Source organism: Cynocephalus volans, chromosome 1 (assembly GCF_027409185.1).
Source record: "Cynocephalus volans isolate mCynVol1 chromosome 1, mCynVol1.pri, whole genome shotgun sequence".
Lineage (NCBI taxonomy): Eukaryota > Metazoa > Chordata > Mammalia > Dermoptera > Cynocephalidae > Cynocephalus > Cynocephalus volans.
The window spans coordinates 165,753,871-165,780,221 of record NC_084460.1 but is presented as its reverse complement, the minus strand read 5'-3'; the positions used below and the strand labels follow the sequence as shown (position 1 = coordinate 165,780,221).

Here is a 26,351-nt window from a genome sequence, read left to right as displayed (position 1 = left end):
TACACCCAAAGCATTTCTTCCATATGGAATAATTTCAGTTATTAACTTTTTTTTATAACACCAATCTGAATTTTTCTAATAGGAAAACTGGTTATTTCTTCTCCGTCTGAGCAGATAGCCCCATACCACATTCATAGTGGGCACTCAGTATGTTGAGTATATTAGAAATTCTTTATATCATAAAGGTGATACTCTATTGGCAGGATTTGTCCTCTTACAAATTGGGTAAAATAAATAGTTTTGAACTAATCTGTTGAATCACACTCTATAGAAAGTCTTTCATCCCTGTCCACTGCCCTCTTTCCAAACTCCCCTGCACCTTTATCAGGCTTCTCTGCTTTCCTCTTTCACAAAAGCTATTCACCAGAGCCTTTGCTGTTAGAAGACAAATGATGAGTTAATTCACATTCAAGTGTGACTGTTAGGAAATCTATGTAAATAAATATCCGTAGAAGTATTGGTTTATTAGTAGAAGACACTGGATTTTCTTAAGAAATTAATGTCTAAAAGTTTACTGTCTTGGCTATAATATAATATCAGGAAAATTCAGCCTTTAAAAATTATTAGGTAATTGTTTTTTCTTTCAACACAAACCCTCTTTCATGTGCAGAAACTCTATTACTCTGTTTATTCCCATCTTAATACATGCAGTCAAATATTGATTAGAAGACTTCCCTTTCTGGCATAATGACAGAGGTACAGAGAGCATAAAGTCATAGTGTGCCTTTTCAGGGCTCACAACCAAGTTGGTGAATAGAGAAACAATAGCTAGCATTCATTGAAAATTACTATGCACCAGTCACTGTATCATATAGAAATTACTTATTTACTCCTTATCACATTTTTATTGAAAATATTATATTGCAACAGAGGAAACTGAGGAATAGAGAAGTCTAGTAAGACAGAGCCAGGACAAGTCAAATACTAACTCTTCTACAGCCTTCCAGGATGCATAAAATACATGCTTTTCACTGGACCTGTGGTTCTGGGACTCATTTTAATCAAAGAGACTTAAATAAGCTAATAAAAGTTTTAGACAGTCTCTACAGATACATATTCTATATCATTTCCAAAGGTTTGTGTATATCTCTGAAGCAGGTCAGTGGACTTCAGGACATGACCCCCTGTACTATCTAATCTACTGCAGTGACATTAGATAATGTGGGGATCCAACACACTGCAGCCATCAGGGGTGCCTTTGAGTCACTAGTCACATTCAGATGCAACCAGAAGTCATTGTCCAAAAGAATTTTATGGTCATGGAAAAGAAAGCAAGAAGAGGTTTAAACAGATAGGTTTAAAGCAAAGTTTCTAGAAAGTTCACAGTTTTAAAAGGACTAGACACTTATGAACTACAACAGTTTTCATTATGAGAACCATTTGGATTACACAATTATATATGCTGGTGGGAAGAGTCTAAATAACCAAAGTAGTTCTTTGTGAGAAAATACTGAATGAAGGATACACGTTTTAGGGGAAAACATTAAGATATGAATCAATGCTGCTTCTTTCCATTAGATTCTATTGAAATTGTCATGCAGGTATCACATTGTTTACTAATTCCTGCATAGTAAGGACAGAACTTTTAATAGCTCATAAAAGTGTTTCTCTGTAGAACTCAATAAGTAATAGTGGTGCTTTGTCTCTAAATTACAAGTGTGGTACTTTTCACAGATCTGAATCTGATGCCCAGTTCAGATTATCAAGTTAAAACGCTAAACCATTATTGTGTAACTTTTTTCATTATCACCACCACTAAGAAACCTTTTCAGAGCTTTTATTTCAATAGCTCCCCCATTTTAATATTTCACATGTTCTGTACATCTGTTTATTTACTGTATGAATTTTCTGGGCTTTACATATTTAAAAATTAAGACTGTTTTGCCTCTGAGAACCAACTTATATCTCCTTGGAGCCCACATCACCCTCTTTGAAAATGAACATGCTAAACTGTAACTTTTTATAAAAGTAAATTTCATATAACAATGATTTTTGTAAATAATTATATGAGAACTTTTTATTTCCCGAGCACTGTAGTAACCCTTGAGAATCAAAAATGGAGAGATAACCCTTAAGTAACTTAGAATCAAAACAGAAAAATATTAAAAATCATTATAAAATTCTATAGAAATAATCCTTACATCACCTAGTATTATTTTGAGGTTATATGGGTGGGTAGAGAGACAATACTGTTTGTTGTCTATTATTGTGACCTAGGTTTAACCTGTTAGTGTGGCACGGTAAATACCTGATAGAGCCAAAGTAACTTTTAGTTGTATTACTGTTTAACTTATGTGTTTCTTAAAGAAACTTTTCAGTAAAGAAATGCATCTTTTCTTTTCATATCTACATGTAGTGCATGTAGCTAATAATAAAAAATGAAAGTATAGTTTTTTCAAACCATAAATATGTGTAATAATTTGAGATTTTCTAATGCTTAGAAGAGACATTTCAATTAAAAAAGAATCATATTATTAATGCTTTTAGTTAGCTGAGTGATATCAGATAGATGGATTGATAGTTTAATTGAAAAACTGATAGATCAATAAATGGATGGATGGAAAAATGGATGGATAAATAGACAGGTACGTACATATAACAGTCCTTTATTTTATTTTATTTTATTTTTGTAGCTTCTCTTTGTGAAACTAATCCTGGCACAATTAGGATTTTTTCCAACCAAGTTACTGCCACTTTCCTTATAGAATCAGATGAAAATGATTATATTGGATTTAATGCAACATATACTGCATTTAACAGCAGTGAGCTTAATAGTAAGTATTGCTTATTCTTTAGCCCTTGAATTTTCAGATGCTTTAATATTGTAATGGCATTTTAAAAGTAGCAGAATCTAAAATTTTAATTATGCAAGTTCTTTAATGAGTATCTTTTGTGTGCATAGCTCTTTACTTGATGCTTAGAAAGAAATGAGAAATTAGAAAATAGTTCCTGTTCTTTAAAAGAATCAAAAAAAACAGTATGAGAACAACTATAATAAATAAATATAAAAATTAAATTTTATATACTGCAAATATCTCAAGTTAAAAATATTATTAGCATAAAACTACTTAAGAGAAAGTTTCACATAAACTTAACTTACTTAATTTAGATCAAAGTGTTAAACTGAGTAGTAAGGGGAGTAAAAAATATGAAACACAAATTGTGTGGGTAAACCAATGGAGACAAGAAGCCTGTATCTGCTAAAGCCCTGACGGGATATAAGAGATACATTAATTTAACACAGCTGGCAAAAAGAAAAGAAAAGATTTTTTGTTTGTTTTTTGTTTTGTTTTGTTTTAACTAAATGGAATAAATTAATTTAAGATTAATAAAAAATAATGATTTTGTGTATGTCACTCAATTATAAACTGCATAAAGTTAGATTATTTTCAATGCAATCTAATAAAATTACTCACATTATGGACTAAATTTGAGTTCTGTTTTTTATTCTTCTCTTTTTTAATTCACAGATTATGAGAAAATCAACTGTAATTTTGAGGATGGCTTTTGTTTCTGGGTCCAGGATCTAAATGATGATAACGAGTGGGAAAGAGTTCAGGGAAGCACCTATCCCCCTTTTACTGGACCAAATGTCGACCACACTTTTGGCAATGTTTCAGGTATAGTTCATATTTAGTTCATAAATCAAAAGGGAAAGGATGTGTGTTTTTCTGTGGTTTAAAGTGAGTGGTATTAAATGCAAAGCAGTCTTTTTCAGATTTTCGTTTTTAGAGTAATGGACTAATAAATGCATTTAAAGGAAATATGATAATCAAACAGGCAAGTAAAAGCGTGTTTCAAGAATTATATTATTTTGCCCTACATTCACAACATGTTGAAAAGTACACAGAGGCCATTAGAGACAAGGAAAGTAGGCTGTCACCCTAGTTTTGCCACTATTATTAGCTAAATAGACTTGTGTGATGTAATGAACTTTTCTGAACTTTGGACTACTTTGCCTTAATTTCCATTTTCTGGTTGATCATTGCTATTGCACAGAAATTCAATGAATTTTTGTGTATTGATCTTGTATCCTGCAGTCTTCCTGAACTTGTTCATTAGCTCTACTAGTTTTTTTTTTAAAAGAATTCCTTAGAATTTTCAATATATAGGATCATGTCTTCTTGAAGTAGAGATAGGTTTATTCTTCTAATTCTAAAGCATGATCCTAAGGAAAGAGTTGTGATTTGTAAGTATGTTTTTCATGTGAATGGGATGCTAGAATGGAATTCCAGGTGGAAACATTAACATTGAAGACAACAATATTTGACTGAAGAAAACAAATTATGAATAAGTTTCAGGAGATAATGAACTTCTAGTGCAAAAATCACAAATGAAAAGGCTGTCCCCATGGCTCACTTGGGTGAGTGCGGTGCTGTTAGCGCTGAGGCCACAGGTTCGGATCCTATATAGGGATGGCCAGTGCACTCACTGGTTGAGTGTGGGGTGGACAACACCAAAGCCAAGGGTTGCGATCCCCTTACTGGTCAACAACAACAAAAAAATCACACATGAAAGCTCTGGAAGCATGCATTTATAAAACCAAATATAATCACTGAGCAGAGAATTACAAGTCTGGAAGAAACGTGGATCTTAAAAAGTAAGGAAAATTACAAAAAGAAGAGAGTGAAAATTTGTGCACTTACATAATTTTCTTAGACACAACTCACCCCAAAATGAGACTTGTTGACAGATTAATTATGAGAATACAATTCAATTCAAAAATAAATATTAAAAGCCTCCTTTAACTAGGCATGGTTGCAAGCATTGAGGATTCAGATCACATATCACCAATTCTATGAAGTCTGTCTAGAACCTCAAAGTTGAAATCTTCCTTTCCGTTAAACATTTTAAGCGCCTCTTTTGTTTTTTCTATTGCATGACTTTATAATTGCTTACCCGTTTCTTTCTTTCTACCACACTATTCTCTTCAGAAACAAGAACCTACTCACTTTTATCTTTGAATTCCTAAGGCATTCAATGGCCTAGAGCCTGAAAAAATCTGTGAAAAAATAAACCAGATTTTCTGCTCCCATGGAACATATACTCCAGCAAAGAAAGACAGAAAATAGGCAACATACCTGAGAAGTAATCAATTTTTTTTTTTTTTTTTTGGTATGTTAAATGTGAATGAGTACTCTGGGAAAATATAAAACTTAGTAATGGGAAAATGTGAAACTTGGTAACAAGAAAGGGGAGGGCAGGTGCTAAAGTGCTATTGCAAATTAAAATAGAGTGATCAACTCAGGTCTCATTGAAAAGTGACATCATTTGAATCAAGACTTTAAGGAATTAAAGGAACTAGCCAGACAGATTATTCCATACAGAGTGAAAACAGCTGAGACTCTAAAGGGAAGCATGTCTGACTTGTTTGAAGAGAAGTCAGGAGTCCAAAGTGGCTGGAGTGGAGTAGGGCAGTAGGGTCCAGATGATGGTCAGTCTTCTATGGCCTCAGCTCTTTCTCTGAGTAAACCAGGGAGCTAGTTGAGGTTCTTAAGCACAGAAGTGATAGTATCTGCTCTGTCTGGAAAGCAGAGAATAGTTTGTGGAAGAGCAAGAGTATTGAAGGGAGATCAGTGGAAGGTAGAGGTTATTATCTAACCAGAGAAAAGGTCAAGGGACTCAGATCAATGGAAGCAGATATAGTAAGAAGAGGTAAATTCTGAAAGTAAGACCAGCAGGATCCTACTAAATTAGTTACCAGGGTGGACCTACACATAAAAAATATTCTCTGTTTAGATGGCCAATCCCATAAGACCAAGAATGTTTAGTACTGAAAATGATGGCATGAATACTCTCATACATAATTAATCTTCTTTGAATAAGTTATCTCCCAGAGCCCAATTCTCCATGGATATATTAGGAACCTGCACAGCTGAAGACCAACCCTAACTGATAATCATCCCAACCCTCTAAAGAGACCTGGCTTAAAACAGTCAAATAATCTGGTCATTTTTCCCCTTTATTTTTATTTTTAAAAAGTCTGTACCACACTTGGACAAGAGTAGTTAGAGGAAAGTGCGAAAAGCATTTATATCTATTAACTATGACAGATAACCTTTTATGGAGTTGAAATCTTTGATGTTCAAATTATCATTTTTCTACTTTAATGTCATCGTAATAAGAGATGAAATAATTTCACTGATATTTAAAGAATATGAGTACAGTACAGGAGAAAAATGGTTTCAGCTTGCCAACAGATTAAATAACTAAAGAAATAAGATGAAACTGACCAAAGAGAAGCAGGTTGAATGTCAAGTGGAAGTTTTAAATTGTTGGGTCAGGAATGGAGTCTCAGGAGAAAATCCTGTGGCAGGAGTTATTTAAAATTAGACAAGTCATGTAATAAGGACAGATGGTAGAGCTTAATAGGTCCTCTCCAACTCTCATACCTGTGATTTCATAACCGACCAGTCATTCTCCCCACAAAGGACGTTTGCTTCCAACTCACTTTTTTGTGTCAGAACATCCTACCTCTGAAATGGATGAGAATTAAATCTCTCCTGCTGCTCCTCTTATCCATGCAGAGCTTTTATTTTCTTTTCTCGTTCTTTGCCTTCACTTTAAATGACAGGAAAGCCTGAATGAAACAGATAAGCTTTGAATTAACATTGCTTTAGGGAAGAACATCTAAGCCCCTTAACTTTTCTAGTCCTTCTGAAGAACTCTCTCCTGGCAGAGCAGCAGTTCCTACATCTCTGCACTGTCAACCTCAGGGTTTCTCTGTACCTCTTAGAAGCAAAAGGGATTGGTAGGGATGGTAGCATTGATGTAGGGCAGCATCTTGGCGTGCTCTGAAGTGGCCCATTTGTTCCGAACACTCAGGGAAAATGAGGTTAGTAACATGTGAAAACTTCAGAAATCTAAGAGTCACAGAAGGGCTAGACGGCACAAAGAAAGCGTTTCTTTCTTGCATTTCTCAACAAAATCATAACTGTTTCTAACGCTTTGGGAGGCAGCAAAGAGTAGTAGTAAAGATCATTAAAATAAATGATGTCTTAGCTATATTTAAGTGTCAGCCCTGACATTTAGACAAGTTGTCCAGCCTCTCTCTCAGCTTCGGTTTCCTTACCTGAAAAATAAGGCTGAAGATAATGGGACCTGACTTGAGAAGCATGTTATGAACATTAAATTGATTGCTATGTTAAAAAAATAAACAACTCAGAAAAATGCCTGGCACATGGAAAATGCTATATAAATGTTAGATGTCATAACTATTTTCTACTCACGCCACAAGATGCATTCAATAGATGCAAATTAGCTGTATTCTAAGGTATATTCTATGTATTATGCTGGGGAGGAAAGTAGTTATTTTGCTCAATTTTCAAAAGTGCATTAGGTCTTTTGGTATCTCCATTTTATTTAGCATGTAAACTTTTTCTAAGTTACATGTAACTTCAATGTTTTCAAAGTTATATTATCTTTACTTCTTTATCTTTTCTATGATGTTGGATTTTAGAAAATGATATTACTTTTGGATATTGACAGAATCTGACTCAATTTGTACCATTCTTCAACCTAAAACTTTCAATATTTATCCACTAGGATCAGTTAGTTTCTCATACACACTTACAAATCACAAAGCAATTTAAATCAGTTTTCTTCCTTCAGAAGGATCTGCAAGTTTCCAGAAAGTTCTACTACCTCACCAGTTTCTGCTGTTTCTACATCAACATCAGCACATGCCCAGCACTTTTTCTCTTTACTTGGGATGTTGGGTGAGGAGAAGTTAGATTCAGTTCATGGAGAAGTAAGCAGAAAAAATTGATAGAAAGACCTTGTACGAAAAACCAAATGGCTCAAGAAAGAGGTTTACTGTGTGCTTAAATTAATAAATGTAGGGAGCCATGGGTTTCAGCCCCCTCTGCCCAGAAGCAGGCAAGACAGAAATCCCAGAGCTTAGGGAGCACAGCTGGGGTCCTAGGCAAGGAGCTGAGGGCCACAGCCCCTCTGCCAGGAAGCAGGCAAGAGAGCATGCCCAGGGTCCTACGCAAGGAGCTGAAGGCTTAAACTCTCACCTGGAAGCAGGCAAGAGAGCACACCCAGGGTCCTAGGCAAGGAACCTAGCACAGTACCCCTGCCCAAAACCAGGCAAGAGGGCACACTGAAAACAACACTTCTGAGTGGTGGCCCACCACTGCCACCTCCACAGACACAGTTGCTGAAAAAGCAACTCAACACCACAGTAGCAGCCAAAGCCACTGTGCAGGTGGCCCTCCAGACACTCAACTGCATTAACAAAAGGAGAGTCACCAGCAGAGACTGAAAAAAGAAGAGGATGTCTCTCCCCTCAAAGCCCACTCCAGAGAAATAGAAGAAGCAACAGCTCCACCAGATGACCAGACATCAACATAGAAATACTAGAAATATGAAAACCCAAGAAAATATGACACCACCAAATGAATACAGTAATTCTCAAACACCAGAACCTACAGAGCAGGAAGCCCTTGAAATGACTGAAAAAGAATTCTGAGCAACAATCTTAAGGAAACTCACTGAGATACGAGAAGACTCAGTTAGACAACATAATGAAACAAGAAAAAATCCAGGATATGTACAAAGTGATTAATACTTTAAAAAAATATAGCAGAACTCATAGACTTGAAAGATTCACTCAGAAAGAAAAAAAAACACAAGCAAGAGCTTAAGCAGCAGGATAGAACAAGCAGAAGAAAGAATTTCTGATTGTGAAGATAGTCTTTTTGATACAACCCAGGCAAACCAAAAAAAAAAAAAGGAAAAAAGAACTGAAAAAAATGAAGAAAATCTAAGTGAGCTAGCAGAAAACCTCAAGCACACAAACATTAAAATCATGGGTATTCCAGAAAGGGAGGAGAAAGAAAAAGACGTAGAATTCTATACCTATCATAGCTATCCTTCAGAAATGAAGGGGAAATAGTATATTTTCCAGACAAACAAAAATGGTGTGAGAGTTCTCCACCACACCACCAACTATAGAAGAAATCCTAAAGGAAGTCCTGCATCTGGAATCCAAAAAACAGTAATGACTACCATGAATACACAAGAAAGAACAAAACCCACTGGTAGAACAAAAATGAAAACAAGAAAGAGAAAGAAACTAAATCTTATCACCACAAATAGCCATAGTGACAATGCAATAGTGCTCCTACTTTAATTCTGATTTTGGCAATTTTGATCTCTCTTTTTTTCTTGGTCAGTCTAGACAAAGGTTTGCAAATTTTGTGGATCTTTTTAAAGAATCAACTTTTGGTTTTGTTGATTTTCTCTATTTTTTAAAAATTTCCTATTAACATATATTTCTATTATAATCTTTGCTATTTCCTTCTTATATTTGCTTTTGGGTTGGTTTGCTCTACTTTTTCTATTTTCTTAAGGTAGAAGTTTACATTACTGATTAGAGATTTTTCTTATTTTTAATATAGGTGCTTACAAGTATAAATTTTTCCTCCATGAAAATGTATAAATTGCACTGCATGAGCCCTGCATCCTATAAATTTTGATACGTTGTGCTTTGATCTTTATCTCAAAGTACTCTCTAATTGCCCTGTGATTTTTTTCTTTTTAACCATTGTTTATTTAGGAGACTGCTGTTTAGTTTCCACATATTTGTGAGTTTTCTAAATTTCCTTCTGTTATTGTGGTCAGAGAACACATTTTCTATAATCTTATTTTAAAAAATATTAAACAAACAAAACAAAGTTAAAGTTCATGGAAAGATTTCCATTATCCGTCAATAATATTTTTCCATGAATTTTTTGAAGTGTCCTTATATTTATATTCTTTTTTACTAAGTTTTTATGCAATTTAAGTTGCTAAACTTAGATATTTATGTTCTTGATTTCTTTTTATTAAGTGGACTTGTTGATTTCCTTCAAAATTAATTTACCTTTGAAAAGTTTATTCATTTTCCTTTGTTGAAATTAATTTGATATTTGCATGCTTTTGGAAGATGTTAGGGAGCTATTTCAAATAATTTTAGAGTTTATAAAATGAAATACATAAATTTAAAAAATACAGAACATAAAACAAGCAAACAACCAAAAAAATGTACTCAATGTTCTGAGTTTTAAGGTGACCCTGTGGTTAATTCCAAAGAGCTCTAGAAGATACTTCCAGAAAGTTGAAGGATCTTAAAAGAAATTTTCATTTGGCCATATAAATTCCCATGTAGTTATGGAAAATACCTATTTAATCATTCTTTTTGTGTACAGCCTTAAAAAATTTAAATGCAAGTCAAATCAGTATAACAACAATATGTTAAACAACATTCAGCTAATCCATATAGAAAATAAAAAATGAAAAAGGTAACTTTTCTTTTCTAAGCATTCTAGCAAGTTCATAAAGTCACATATGAATATAAATAAGGTGCACAATAGAATATACTAACAAACAGCAGAGAAATACAATGTGCACTAAGAATTCAAAAGAAGAAGTGGTCACTTCTAATTAGGAGGCTTTCTGAAGAAGTTGGCAATTTGATTTAAATTACCTTAAAAAATTAGTAGGATTTCTACAAGATACAATTGGAAGGAAAAGTGAAAGGACAGGAAAACAGAAAAAAAAAAAAAAGAGGCCGGAATCACCCCCCACACCACACACCATGAGAACAAAGAAGCCAGCTGTGGGCCAGCTCTGCCCGCTTCCCCTCCACCTCCCACCACTCTGCAACAACATCTCAGAATGTAAAAATAATAATAATAAAATACAATGTTAAAAAAGACCCAAAAAGGTCATAAAATTTCTAGGTGTTTGGAAAATTAAAATAATCAAATTTTGTAGAAGTTCTATATGTAAATAGATGAATTATAAGAACTATGGTTGGAAAATGATATTGAAGTCATAGTACATAGGCCTCAAACATCAGAGTGAATTTGTACTTGGTTTTATAGGAAATAAAGAGATAGTAAAAGATCATGAACAAGAGACCAATTAGGTTGCACATAAGTAAGCATTATCAAGCAATCATACATGGGATGCATGGGATAAAGAATTCCCATGGAGAGTTGGAGAACTAGGAGTGAGACACACACGGAAATAGATAGTGAAAATGAAGGCCGGACTTAAGTGAGAGCTCCGAGTGTTGTGACGTTCCTACTCCTTCACCTGGTGCGATATTCCAACAGAAATACCATGTGAATGTCGGGTTTTCACACTGAGTGGAATAACTGGGGCTATGTACAACTGATTGAGAGCTCATCAAATGAAGAAACAAACTGTCATTTAAACTATTGGGGGCAAAAAGAATGGATAGTTTTGAGAAGACTTAGGAGAGACTTAATAGTGTCTTTTAAACAGTTGTACAGCTAGCAAATACATCTTACCCTTAATGGTCTCAGAAGACAAAGTCAGACACAATAGGTGCACATAAGCTAAATCCCAAAAAAGAAAAGAATTTTCTTATCATGTTGAAATAAAATGGGCTGCCTTGGATATAATAATACAGTGATTCCTGCTGCATCCAGTATGTGTTAAACAGAGGTCAAGTGTAGACAAAACTTAAGGACAATTGGGTGGTTAGAAAAAGTAAATTTTTGCGTAAACTGCATTTCTCTACTTTTACAATTCATAATTTTATGAAGAATTTTCATCTTCTAATTTGCCAACTAAAGAATTTAGCTGGTAAGACAAAAATGATAATTTAATATTATATATTATTTTACTATATTCCTAATATGCAATTCTATATGATATTTATTGTGTTTACTTATTTATTTATGCAAAATTTCTAAGCTACCGTATAGTCTACATAATTAATTATGTTTTATCTTGTCACTGACATGAAACTCTTAGCATCATCTTGTCATACTGAAAACTCCAAATATATTACTGCTTAATGAGTAGACAACAGATTTAAAATATTTTGAATTATAGTTAATTGAATATGAACATGGCCAAACATAAATAGGAGCATGGTGTGTGTTTATGTTAGATAATTGCAGCTAATTAAAAATATTTCTGAATAGACTAACCATTTCAGTGCTTAACCATGGCATTTAGTGGTATTTTAATTATTTCCTTCCCAACTGCATCCTAAGCAACTAAAAGTAAGGTCAACTCAAAGGTCTTTGGAGTGGGGCATTTAGAGAGTGAATTCTAGAACCTCTCCTCTATATCTACTCTTTTCCATCACGTTGAATAAACTGAGCACTAACTAAATAGCTAAAAGAAGTTCTCAGCATTATATGAGTGATGTGTTAATATAAAATGTTAACACATTTATTTGTATTTTATGTTTTTAATGTAAATCCAATTAATGTTCATATATTACATTAATTAAGATGTTTGAGCATGATTTCACCTTGATAAAACACTCATTTAGTCTAAACAATGTTTGTCTGACTGGTCTAAATATGCATTGATGTATCTATAGCAGTTCTACTAGTATTTATTTTCTTTATGTCTTTCTCTTACTCTGCATTTATAAATGAATGAGTTTGAATTTTATATGCAACATTGCCTATATTTTTCTGTTGGAAAGCACAAGAGAAGATGCCTGATTTCAAGTAAATACTGAATTTCAGCATTCTATAAAAAAATCATATTTCAATCAAAATAGATTAATCCAATAGTTCATTTGCTCCATGTCATATTTGTTACATGTCTCCTGTTTCCTGCCATAATATATTAGAGGCAAACTGAGGATAAAATAAATTCCCCTAAGAAAATCTTCCAGATGTTCTTATCTCAACAACCCTTTGCACACTTCAAATGACTCAAATCATTGGTTGAAATAATAAACTCCAGACCAGAAAGCACTTTATGCAGTGACTTGTGCTATTTGGAAGCTTTTATATGGATTAGCACGCTTCCTGCTCCTCTTTGATCTGATTAGTTATTATTCAAAAGAATACAGGAAGATGAAGCCATTATAAAATCAGGCAAATTCTTATTTAGAGGTGTGCAGTTAGTCAGTGGAGTAGAAAAATGGAGGCTTTTGAAACTTTTAATTTCGTTTTTGTACTTGTATTTAAATACTTGCCTATATCATGACTTAGTCCACCAGCATATCTAAATACCCTCGTGTACTGATTTCCTCTAAAGATCTGAATTAATCGAAACATTTAGTAAATTGAAATTAAGGGGGTATTTGGACCTGATAATATATTGACTCAAAAAAAGTCAGAGTTCGATATATCCTTGGTGGTACGCTAGTTCAAGCTCTCATTTAATAAAGTGGGAGGTCCAGAGTTGTGAAGTGATTTTCCTAAATAACAATTTGTTATGGTGAAAATACTGATTTGTGGGCTCCCGTCTAGTGCCCTGTCTACTATATATTGAAATATGTTTCTTTACGTTTCATCTTAAAGTTTTTTTTCGGCTTATGAACGATGTCACACAATGAAAAATTCTAACATTTAAGCAAAGTGAAAACTTTTTTGTTGATTTCACAGGATTTTACATTTCTACGCCAACTGGACCAGGAGGGAGAAAAGAAAGAGTAGGACTTTTAAGCTTACCTTTAGATCCCACTGTGGAACCAGTCTGCCTTAGTTTCTGGTATGTTGTAGATGCATGTAAAATGCTGTCTTATTTAATGAGTGACATTGCCTTTCTCAGATTACCAAGCTCAGATTTCATTACGAGGTTGGCCAAGATTTAATTGCATATGCCAATACTTTACAATTTTTTTGTGTTATCTGCAATTTACCAGATATATTATAGTATATGATATAAATTACGCTATAAGAAGGATCATCCATTAGAAACAATCCTGTAAGAAAATCCCTAATGTCCCCAGATATATATTAGGAATATTTTATGTAAACAATATAGCATAGCTGTTTTTATTCAGGTCTTTTGCTAGCATATACGAGGGTACTTTTAAAAATTTGTAGAAAAAGAGAATTGAAAGGAAATATGGGTCTTTCATGAACTTTTAAAGTATGATTTTACCGACATACAAGCGGGAAAATCTCTTTCTCAAAAGTCGTTTCATTGTAGAGTATTTGTTTATGCAAATTGAATATACTTTTTCAATAAGTTTGACTGCAATGTTAGAATGCAGGTTTTTTTATTGCTTTAAAAAAAAAAAAAGATGACCAGTAAAGGGATCTTAACCCTTGACTTGGTGTTGTCAGCACCACGCTCACCCAGTGAGCTAACCGGCCATCCCTACACAGGGATACAAACCCGTGGCCTTGGTGTTATCAGCACCACACTCTCCCAAGTGAGCCACGGGCCAGACCCTAGAATACAGTTTGAAAGCAAGGAATACTGCTCCAAATGCCAGGAGACCTGCCACTTCCCAGGTACCCATGTGAATATTTTTAATTATTATTTTTATTATTATTAGCATATTCATCATTACAAATGTTAATCTTTCCCCATGCCCTCTACCCGACCTATCACTCCCCACACCCTCTCCTGCTCGACCCACCGTCTCTAGTATCCTTAGGTTTGTTCCCTCCTTCTGAAAGTTCAATGTATTATTGTGGTCCGTTCTTTCTTTCTTTCTTTCTTTCATCTTTTTCTTTCTTTCTATCTTTCCTTCCTTCCTTCGTTCCTTCCTTCCTTCCAAGAACCCAGTTATGAGTGAGAATATGTCTTTCTGTGTCTCACTTATTTCTCTTAACATAATTTTCTCCAGGTTCTTCCATATTGCTGAAAATGGGAGAATTTCATTCCTTTTATGGCTGAGTAGTATTCCATTGTGTATATATGCCATATTTACCACGTCCAGTCATCCGTCAATGGACATTTAGGTTTGTTCTATAGTTTGGCTATTGTAAATGGAGCTGCAATAAACAGGGGAGTGCAGGTGTCTCTTCAACATGATGATTTCCATTCCTTTGGGTATATACCCAGAAGTGGAATTGCTGGATCATATGGTAGTTCTATCTGTAGCTGTTTGATTTCTCAAACAGCTCCATACTGTTTTCCATTATGGCTGTGCTAATTTACAGTCCCACCAACAGTATAGAAGAGTTCCCCTTTCCCCACATCCTCACCAGCATTTGTTATTCTTGGTTTTTTTAATAATGGCATGTCTAACTGGGGTGAGATGCTATTTCAGTGTAGTTTTGATTTGCATTTCCCTGATGATTAGGATCCTGAGCATTTTTTCATGTATCTGTTGGCCATTTGTATATCTTCCTTTGAAAAATGTCTATTCATCTCTTTTGCCCATTTTTTAATTGGATTATTTGGTTTTTGACTGTATAGTTGTTTGAGTTCCTCATATATTCTGGATATTAACCCCTTGTCGGATGTAGAGTTTGCAACTATTTTCTCCCTTTCTGTAGGTTCTCTTTCCACTCTGTTGATTGTTTCCTTTGCTGTGTGGAAGCTTTTTAGTTTGATATAATCTCATTTATATTTTTGTTGTTGTTGCTTGTGCTTTGGGATCTTATTCACAAAGTCTTTGCCCAGTCCTACTTCTTGGAGTGTTCCCTTTATGCTTTCTTTTAGTAATTTTATGGTTTTGGATCTTATTTTCAGGTTTTTAATATATTTTGAGTTGATTTTAGTATATGATGAGATGAACATGTACAGTTTCATTCTTCTGCATATAGATGTCCAATTTTCCCAGTACCATTTATTGAAGAGGCAGTCTTTTCCCCAATGTGTGTTTTTGTTGCCTTTGTCAAAGATCCATTGGCTGTAAATATGTAGCTTGATCCCAGTTTTCTGTTCTGTTTCATTGATCCAAGTGTTTGTTTTTATGCCAATACCATGCTATTTTGGTTTCAATAGCTTTGTAATATAATTTGAAGTTGGGCAGAGTTCTGCCTCTGGCTTTATTTTTTTTTGCTCAGGATTGCTTTGGCTATGAGGGGTCTTTTGTTGCTCCATATGAATGTTAGGATTGGTTTTTCTATTACTGTGAAGAATGACATTGGTACTTTGATGGGGATTGCATTGAATCTACAGATTGCTTTTGGTAGAATAGACATTTTCATGATGTTAATTCCTCCAATCCAAGAGCAGGGCTTGTCTTTCTACCTTTTTCTGTCCTCTTTAGTTTCTTTTGATAGCATTTTGTAGTTCTCATTGTAGAGATCTCTCACCTCCTTGGTTAAATTGATTCCTAGGCTGTTGTTGTTTTGTTTTGTTTTTTGGTTGTTGTTTTATTTTATTTTATTTTTTTGCAACTATTGTAAATGGGTTTGCTTTCTTGATTTATTTTTCTGCTAGTTTGTTAGTGGGGTACAAAAAAGCTACTGATTTGGGGGTGTTGGTTTTATATCCTGCAGCTTTACTGAAATTGCTAACTGGCTCTAAGAGTTTTCTGGTAGAGTCTTTAGGTTTCTCCATATATAAGATCATGTCATCTATAAACAGAGACAGTTTGACTTCATTTTCTCCAATCCAGATGCCCTTTATTTCTTTCTCTTGCCTGATTGCTCTGTCTAGTAGTTCCAGTACCATGTTAAAGAGGAGTGGTGACAGAGGAATCCTTGCCTTGTTTCTGTTCAATAGCAGTTAGGATGATATTGGTGATCGGTTTTTCATATGTGGCTTTTACTGTGTTGAGATAATTTCCTTCTATACCTAATTTGCTGAGAATCTTTATCATGAAGGGATGTTGAATTTTGTCAAATTCTTGTTCTACATCTATTGAAATAATCATATGGTTTTTGTCCTTGATTGGGTTGTTGTTATGTATCACACTTATTGACTTGCATATGTTAAACCATCCTTGCATCCCTGGGATGAATCCCACTTGATCATGGTGTATAAGTTTTTTGATGTATTGCTATATTCTGATTGCTAATATTTTGTTGGAGATTTTTGCATCTATGTTAATCAAGGATATTGGCCTATAGTTTTCTTTTTTAGTTGTGTGTTTGTCTGGTTTTGGTATCAGGGTGATGCTGGCCTCATAGATTGAGTTTGGGAGAATGGCTTCTGTTTCTATTTTTTGGAATAGTTTGAAGAAAATTGTTATTAATTTGTCTTTAAAGGTTTGATAGAATTCAACTGTAAACCCATCCAATCCTGGGCTTTTCTTTATTGGGAGATTTCTGATTACTACTTCAATCTCATTGCTTGTTATTGGTCTGTTCAGGTTTTCTATTTCTTTTTGGTTCAGTCTTGGTAGCTTGTATGTGTCCAGATTTTATGCAATTCCCCTAGGTTTTCATATTTGTTGGCACACAGTTGTTTATAATAATGTCTCATGATTCTTCATATTTCTTGGTGTTAGTTGTAAGGTCTCCCTTTTCATTTTGGATATCTGTTATTTGGGTCTCCACTCTTCCTTTTTTTAGTTAGTCCAGCTAGTCGTTTGTCTATTTTGTTTATCTTCTCAAAAAACCAACTTTTGGTTTCGTTGATTCTTTGTATTATTTTTAGGTCTCTATTTCATTTACTTCTGCTGTGATCTTAATTATTTCCTTCCACCTACTAATTTTGAGTTTGAATTCTTCAGGTTTTTCTAGTTCTTTGAGGTGTAGCATTAGGTCATTTATTTGAAGTCTTTCTTTTCTTTTGATGTAAGTATTTATTTCAATGAACTTCTCTCTTGGTACTGCTCTTACAGTATCCCACAGATTTTGGTATGATGTATCTTTATTTTCATTTGTTTCAAGACATTTTTGATTTCCCATTTAATTTCTTCTTGGACCCATAGGTCATTCAGAAGACTGTTGTTTAGTTTCCATGCATTTGTTTATGTACCAGAGTTTCACTTTTTATTGATTTCTGGTTTTAATCCATTGTGGTCTGAAAGGATACTTGGAATGATTTCAGTTTTTTTGAATTTTCTGAGACTAGATTTATGACCTAACATGTGGTCTATCCTTGAGAATATTCCATATGCTGATCAGAAGAATGTACATTTTGTAGTTGTTGGATGAAATGTTTTGTAGATATCTGCCAGGTCTAATTGGTCTAAGGTGTACTTTAAATCCTGTGTCTCTTTGTTTATTTGTTGCCTAGAAGATCCAACCAATGATGAGAGAGGGGTGTTCCAGTCATCATATTAGGGTCGATCTCTTTCTTTCAGTCAAGAGTATTTTCTTTACATATCTGGGTACTCCAGTGTTTGGTGCTTACATATTTATGATTGTTATGTCTTCTGGTTGGATAGATCCCTTTACCACTATATAGTGGCCTTCTTTGTCTGTTTTTATGGTTTTTGGTTTAAAGTCTGTTTTATCCTTTGTAAGAATAGCTACTCATGCTCGTTTTTTGTTTCCCATTTGCATAGTATATCCTTTTCCATCCCTTCACTTTTAGTCTATGTGTGTCTTTACAGGTGAGCTGAGTTTCTTGAAGAGAGTATATACATGGGTCTAGCTTTTTAATCTAATCAGTCTGTGTCTCTTGAAAGGGGAGTTTAATCCATTTACATTTAGGGTTTTTACTGACAGGTATTGCTTTACTCCTGTCATTTTATTGCTTTTTGTTTAGATATTTTAAATATCTATTGTTCCTTTCCTCCTCTTTTATTTTTCATCTTCAATGTTGGTTGAATTTTTGAGATGGCATGATTTAGCTTCTTTCTTTCTCATTTGCATTTTTGTTTTGATGGTGTTTTTGCTCTTTTTTGTGTATCTGTGATAGTGATTATCATTTTTCAGATTCCTCACACAGGACTCCTTTGAGAATTTCTTGCAGTGCTGGTTGTGTGGTTGTTAACTCCCACAATTTTTGTTTGTCTGGGAAATGCACTATTTCTCCCTCATTTATAAAGGATAACCTTACTGTGTATAGTACTCTTGGCTGGCAATTTTTTTCTTTTAGTGTTTTGAATATATCATCCCATTTTTTTCTGGCCTTTAAGGTTTCAGTTGAGAGGTCTTTTGTTAGTCTGGTGGGGGCTCCCTTGTAAGTGACTCAATGCTTCTTTCTTGCTGCTTTTAGAATTCTTTCTTTGTCTTCGAGCTTTGCCAGTTTGATTATAATGCGTGTTGGAGAGGATCTTTTGGGGTTGAATCTGTTTGGGGATCTTTGGGCTTCCTGGATCTGAAGGTTTGTGTCTCTCCCTGTACCTGGGAAGTTTTCTGTTATTATACTCTTGAATATGTTTTCATTGCCTTTTCCTTTCTCCCTCCCTTCTTGAGTACCCGTGATTCGAATGTTTGTGCACTTGAGGTTGTCTGCTAGCTCTCTTAGATTTTCTTAATTTTTTAATTCTTTTTTACTTTTATTTTTCTGCCTGGGTTATTTCAAAAAGACCATCTTTGAGATCTGAAATTCTTTCTTCTGCTTGCTCTAGCCTGCTGCTCAAGCTCTCTGCTGTGTTTTTATTTCAGTGAGTGAATCCTTCATTTCTAGGAGTTCTGCTACATTCTTTTTTAAGGTATTAATCTCTTTGTAAATTTTATCCTTCATGTCCTGAATATTTTTTCTTGTTTCATTGTGTTTTCTGTTTAAGTCTTCTCTTATCTCTTTGAGTTTTCTTAAAATCATTGCTCAGGATTCCTTTTCAGACATTTCAATGTTTTCCTGCTTTATTGTATCTGGTACTTGAGAATTACTATATCCCTTCAGTGGTGTCATATTTTCTTGTTTATCTCTAGTTCTAATTTTTTTTCACTAATGTTTGGTCGTCTGGTAAGGTACTTTTTTCTTCTGTTACTCTGGAGTGGGCTGTGAGGAGAAAGACTTCCTCCTCTATTTCTACGCTCTCTGGTGGCTCTTCTTGTGTCAGTACAGTCAAGTGTGTGGTGGGCTGCCTGTAGCGTGGACATGGCTGCTACTGTGGTGGTGAGTTGTCCTTGAGGTGGCAGTAGGAGCAGTGGTGGCTGTGGTAGACCACGTTGGCTCCTGCTTAGGCCAGGGGTGGGCCTTTCCAGGGCTTGAGTCTGGGCCTGCAGCAGCACATGGGGTGGCACTCAACTTGGCCTGTGGTCGGGTGGTGGGTGGGCCTCTCTAGGGTTCAGGTTTGGACCTAGGTTGGTGGTGCATGGGATGGTACTCACCTTGGCTCCTGTTCAGGTAGTGGGTGGACCTCTCTGGGGCTCAGGTATGGGTGGGGGTAGCAGTGTGTGAGATGGTGCTCACCTTGGCCCCTGGTCATGTGGTGAGCCTACTTTTTCAATTGATAAAGCAGCAAAATGCTGGTGGGCTTGCTTTGCCTTCCCCAGCAACTCCAACACCCAAGGGAAGAGACAGCAGAGCATTTAAAAGGCAGTAAAAGATTTAGAAGAACCCAGAAATGTATTTATTCTAATGTTGTAGAAATCTAAACATTTTTGTTTGTTTCCAAAATAGGTATTATATGTATGGTGAAAATGTCTATAAATTAAACATTAATGTCAGCAGTGACCAAAACATGGAGAAGACAGTTTTCCAAAAGGAAGGAAACTATGGAGATAATTGGAATTATGGACAAGTAACATTAAATGAAACAGTTGAATATAAGGTTTGCAAAATACTTTGTGGTTTATATTTGTATTCTTTATACAGTGATAAAATTATAATTACAGTGATATGGTGAAAAAAATTAATTTACTCCCTGAAGATAGCTAAGTCACTTTCTCTATTTTTCTAATCTACCTTATTTTTTATCTTTGAGTATCTTTATTTTTATTTATTCATTGATGTATTAGAAGCCGCTTATTAAGGAACAATTTACTAAGTGAAAGTACTGCTTATATTTATAGTTAATGGTTCATAAAATCTACAGAAACCTTGCAGGATATTTTCTCTTTCTTCAGCAACAATCAAGCACAAGCCAATCCTGTTTTCCTCTGTCCCCTGCCTACCTGGTACTTTCAAATTTCCCCAAACATCACCTAGGTAAGCCCTGCACTTCTCTAGGGAATCCTCTTTTACTATTAGAACATCTCTGTCCATTGATATCTACCCACCTTGCCCCATACTTACTTAATCACCATTTCCATTAGAGAAAAATTCAATGAGCTCAATCACTGAGAAGTCTTTGATCATTTATTTCACATTAAGGTGAATTAATTTTTCAGATAACAGTTTAACGTGTTTTCTTCCTAAGGGTCTTTGCAATTAAAATATAGGATAATATAGGCTATTAGCTTGACCAAATTAACAATGTTCTAATTGGGTGGTTTCAAACATGATAGTATCACTTTTGGGAATTGCATATGCAGATGGCAGACACCATAACCATCAGAGGCACCAGTTCTCCCCCTGACTTGATGGAAGGCAGTAATCAATGTCTCTCCTCTGTATTCCTCCCATCTTTCTTTCCTTTCCTTCGTTTCTTCTCATTCTATTTTTTTCTGTGAAGTTTTCTTCTCCAGCTTTATTTGCTTTCTGATAATTCAAGGAAGGGTACAGGAAAATGGAACATCACGGGAACAAAGAGATGGAGGAAGTGGCAAAAGAAGCAGTGTTGCGGTGACTAAATCTGGCTCAACTGAGCATCTTACTTTTCTGAGCATATTTACTTTTCTAAAGTAATATAAATGGGCCCATTTTTTTTTAGAATTAGTGCATCAGTCAGAATTATAGTGTCAAGTTCTACAAATATTTGCATGTTGGCTTTGCCACTTTGATGTGAAATCCTAAGCAAGTCACTGTAGTCTCTTTGAAATTCAATTGGCTCACACATGATAGGAAGAAAATACTACTTATTTGGAATAGTGTCTGGTATGAAGTAGGTGGTCTGAAGTAAATGAACAAATGAGTGAGTGGATAACTATACAATAGTGTTGAAAAATTAAATGAGATAATGTCCACCGTGTACTAAGCAGAGCAATTAGCACATAGCAGGTTTTCAGTTTATGCCTTTCCTCTCCTACACAGAAGAGTACGGCCAAAAATTTCCACTGTCCGTGAGAACCTAATATGTTACATCTGACCACAGGACCTCTCTCCCAAGTCTGGTTCTGTGTCCTCTGGGCAGCAGCCTCACACAGTACCCCACACCAACACCCTGGGTGAACTATGACCAGTACCAGCTGAATGATCATACTATACTCACAGTTTTCTTTTGTCCCTGTCTTCTTCCACATAAATTATCTAATCAGAGTGTCCTCTCTTCAGGGATTGTATGCTCTAAACAGGCAGAGAGCTGCCTGGATTTTTAATATTGTTGGGGGAAGAAATCTGGAAGAAGATGGCTGCCCCCTGACAGATGATGTGAGTGCATGACCGAGTACAGTGGAGTATAACAATATCATGAGATAGAAAGAGAGAGAGAGAGGAACTGTAGCAATATTGTCTAACTCAGAAGAAAGACACAAGTGAAAATTTATCTAGTATAGCACATTATAAAGGAGTTGGGTACAGCAGAAGGATTTGAAAGGAATGATCCACCAATATTTCACTATGTGGAAACTGTTAGTATTGATTCTCTGGAGCATATTTGACCACAAGAAGAATCAAGTCGGAAAAGATTAGATTTAAATTATTTTATATACCTCTCTGAATTGCAGGTTGCTTTTCATGCTTTTAAAAACCCATTGCTGAGTGATATAGCGTTGGATGACATTAGTCTAACATATGGGATTTGTAATGTGAGTCTTTATCCAGAACCAACTTTGGTCCCAACTCCTCCACCGGAACTTCCTAGTAAGTATCCTTAAGTTGTATTTTTTCTTATTAAGGCATTAATATTTTCAGGTAGATCTTGCTTTGTCTTATCTCAGCCTAACATTATTTTTTCACTGAGAATTAAAGAATTTAAAATATAAATAAAATGCAGACTAGAAAAATATTGCATGTTACACATAAGTCCACAATGAAAATCAATGAAATTCATACTTTATGAATCATATTTATGATTATATTAGTACCTTTTTATTTTTGAAAGTAATGAAGGTGCTGATTTCCATTTTGCTTCACTAGAATACAAACTAAAGCTGCATTGGCCGTGTGGCATGGTCTATACCTATAGTCTTTGGTGAAGGATCCTTGAGGTTCTGTTGGCTTTCTTAAGGAGTGATTTTAAGATCTCAAGAGGAATTTAGTTAAGGCAGAAACCCACCAAGCCTATTTTTAGAATAATTTAATAACAATGATTGAGGCTGAAATTGAATATCCAGACCTAGATCACACAAAAGATTTTTGTCCTGAAATGATACCTTTTTAAGGCTTTGCAATACATTTCTTTCATGGAGTGACAAATGTGTGGCAGCTGAGTAGTGACTAGGATTTTTGGTGTCCTTTGAGATCTTTAAACTCAAAAGAACAAAATGAAGCCTGTGTCTACCTGTGCTCTTCAGTCAAATTGGAAGCATGAAATTTCAGAGGCAAACCCATTACCATTTATCTTGTTCAAGTGAAAGGAGAGAATCACGTCATACTTCAGACTGTGGGACTTATAAGAAAAAGAAAAACACCTATAATAATAAATGGTGTCAAACACCATTATTTATTATCTCTTTGTTGGGATGTTTTCACTGCATTTTTGTTTTTACACAAAAACATCCCTTTCGTCTTCCAGTTGTGGTAGATGGAAGCTGACCCATCTTCGGCTTTGCGTGAGTTGAACCTCATGATGTCTTGTTCTGTTGCGGATCAGAGCCCACAAACACAGCACTTTTTCCACTCTCCGTTTCCTTCCAAGCACCCTTGAAATTCTTACCATATTCATACCAGCAAATCAATCTGGTGAGCCCATCCAACTCTGGTTTTACTTTCAAACTACATATTTTGCTGCTTCCGATCTTCAAGTTAAAAAAAAGAAAGGAAGGGGAAAAAAGCACATTTTACAGACTCATGGCTTTAACAACTCAAAGGCTCTAAAGATAAATGACTGGTATTTGAGAACATGTAGCAGATGAGCTGCCATTAAGATGAGGCTAGTAATTATACTGTCACACTGATCCCATGCCACCATGTTGAATGTGCACTTACATGCCACCAAAATGCTAGTTTACAATTACCATCTTGTGTATGAACATGTGTAGAAGTTTGTATAGGTTGTACATAAATTCTTCAATATTGCAAACATCATTCAAATTTTGTAAATCAATACTTTGTGCAAACCACTTCATAAGAAATGTAAGATATAACAATAATCATTGATACTAGAAAAAATTAAGTAATATATATAGATAAATATTTTAAATAATATATAATCATGTGTTCCTAAAGGTAATACATGATAGAAATAAGTGATAGAGGACTTCAGAGAAGAGGGTATGAGCTGGAGAAGGCTTTAAAGAAGCATGCAGTTAAAAGACAGAATGGCACTCACAAAATTGAAGCAAAAGCAGGAAGGTACCATGCATTCTCTGGTGATAACACTGCCACAAAATTGTGGCAAGAAGTTAGTTTCTTGACAAAAAAACTCTAGGTCTATTCATCTTTGCTTCACAAGTGCCTGACCAGTTCCTCACATAACATAAATAGGTAATCAATAAATATTACTAGATATGGACTATGCCTCTCTGTTTTTCTTTTTCTTTTGGCTGTATTTTTCTTTTGGTGTCACAAACATTTTTGACAAACAAAATTTTGGCACCACAACTAAAGCTTGGCAGTGATGGTGGGGGTGGACATGAAGAAAACACTAACATGAATGCAATAGTTTGAGCTGTGTGGAGTCATTTAAAAATGATTGTTTCACTTCATTCTGTCCAACATCCTACCTGTCCATTACATAGAACATTTTTGTGCAAAAACAACACATTCAGAATCATTAAAATCACAGCTGTCTTGATAAATAATTCCTATAAATACAAAAAAATTAGCATTTCACTATTTTGATATTGCAGTCATTTAAAGCAATAGATTTTCTTTATAATCCTTTCTGTCAGCTACTATTCGTCACTAAATGGCCCAGAAGGAAAATTTTTCTAAATGGAAATAACATTGTTTCTTAGGTTCAATATTTTAAACAGGAAAATCTCATCATTACCTAAAATAAAAATTCAAGGGAACTTTTGTACTTAATATCATACATATAAGTGAAGCTTTAAATATGGTCTCCCATATTAAAAAATTTATCTGTATGACCCATTACAGTTCTCATATCTATTCTTGTCAGAAAGAGAAAAAGATAACACCTTGATGATAAAGAAGCTTGGTATTTCTGCACATTTTAACAATAGGGAAATTATAATGGTAGAATAACCCACGTGATTTAAAAATATAAACGTTAGAAGTCTGCCCAGAGTGTATTTGTTCCAGTTTCCAAATGGTTCACTTCAAGGTAATATTTAGCACAGCAGAAAATGTTAATTACTATCAAATGCATTCTGAACAATTTCATTCTTATGCCATTTACAGTTGGTTCAATGAAGTTCTCATTTGAGCAGAGCTTTTCTGGTTCCAGCTCACTGATTTGTTTAAGCAGAAATAAAAGGAAACCATAGCTGACTGGCTAATAGCCTTTCTTTTTCTCTTTATAGAGCATTTAAATAAGAAAATAATCCCAGACAAGTAACTGAATAATAAAGCGCAGTTTCCTCCCTCGTTTTAAGGGGCCTGTATTGCACCTGGTTTGGGGAAATGTACATTCAGTTTTCATGGCTGCAGGGATTCTTTCATTCTGTGACTTCAACAACTGGCCACTGTATCAGCTCTATGACAGTTGCCCTGTGACACTGGCACAAATTAATTTAAACATGGGGACTGTACTGAAAACAGTTTAAGAAAGTAAACATTCCATGACACACATATCGTGACAATTTGTAAAACAATTTTGATGATTCAACACAAGATAACTGTTAAATAGAATAAGTGTATACAAAAAGGAATTCACATTTCAGACCATTGACATTTCTGAGGCTGTTAAAAAAAAAAACTAGTTTAAAAAGGAAGAGCCGAGTTATAGTTTTAGCTATTTTAACATTCACTCTTTATTTCCACAGTTTTGCTCTATCTGGCCATTATTTAAGCCATTTTCCACTTCCAAACACAAGATAAAATTTAATTTGGAAAGTTTCGTGGACATGGCATTATAATCAGAACTAAATAATCTAACTTTAGTTCTTTATGTAGAAATAAATTAGCACCTTTCTACCTCTCTTGTAATTGATGGCCATATTCAGCAGAGCACTTGCTCTCTATATAATTAGTATGATTTAATAGTTAAACCCCTAGCAAATTCCATATTAACTGCACTCAAATACTCTTTTATCAGTGTGTTTTGGTCTGTTCTATTTTGTTTTAATCATTTTACCTTTAAAACGAGTAGCCTGCTATTTAGAACTATTATCGGCTAGATTTCTACTAATAACAAATTAAATTTAGACCACTAGGAATGAAAATTTGAGCTTATTGTCACAAATTTAATAATATTTACCTCATGGGTGGTTACTATAACTTATTAATGGAAATATAAACTTTGATAAACTGAATACAAAATTTTCAGAACAGATTTGATTTAAAATTACAACCTAAACATTTAAAATGTTACCTGTAATACTAAAAGATTTGTTGCCTCTTAATATGGTGGTGAAAAATAACTGCTGATTTTGAAAATTAGCCACAGTTAACACATTCGAGCATCAATTATTTCTCAACCTACATCTATTATTTCCCTCACATGA

At 34.7% G+C, this 26,351-nt stretch overlaps 1 protein-coding gene across 1 annotated transcript in view; it reads left to right on the top strand.

Moving 5' to 3' along the window:
- The window catches only part of TMPRSS15 (transmembrane serine protease 15), a 130,824-nt gene that overhangs the window by 49,733 nt on the left and 54,740 nt on the right, over positions 1-26,351 (top strand). Inside the window, exons 9-13 of the mRNA XM_063113305.1 lie at positions 2,634-2,774; positions 3,471-3,620; positions 13,374-13,479; positions 20,143-20,293; positions 22,287-22,422. Of these exons, the coding sequence (XP_062969375.1) occupies positions 2,634-2,774; positions 3,471-3,620; positions 13,374-13,479; positions 20,143-20,293; positions 22,287-22,422 (684 nt within the window). The remainder of the gene's footprint in view (positions 1-2,633; positions 2,775-3,470; positions 3,621-13,373; positions 13,480-20,142; positions 20,294-22,286; positions 22,423-26,351) is intronic.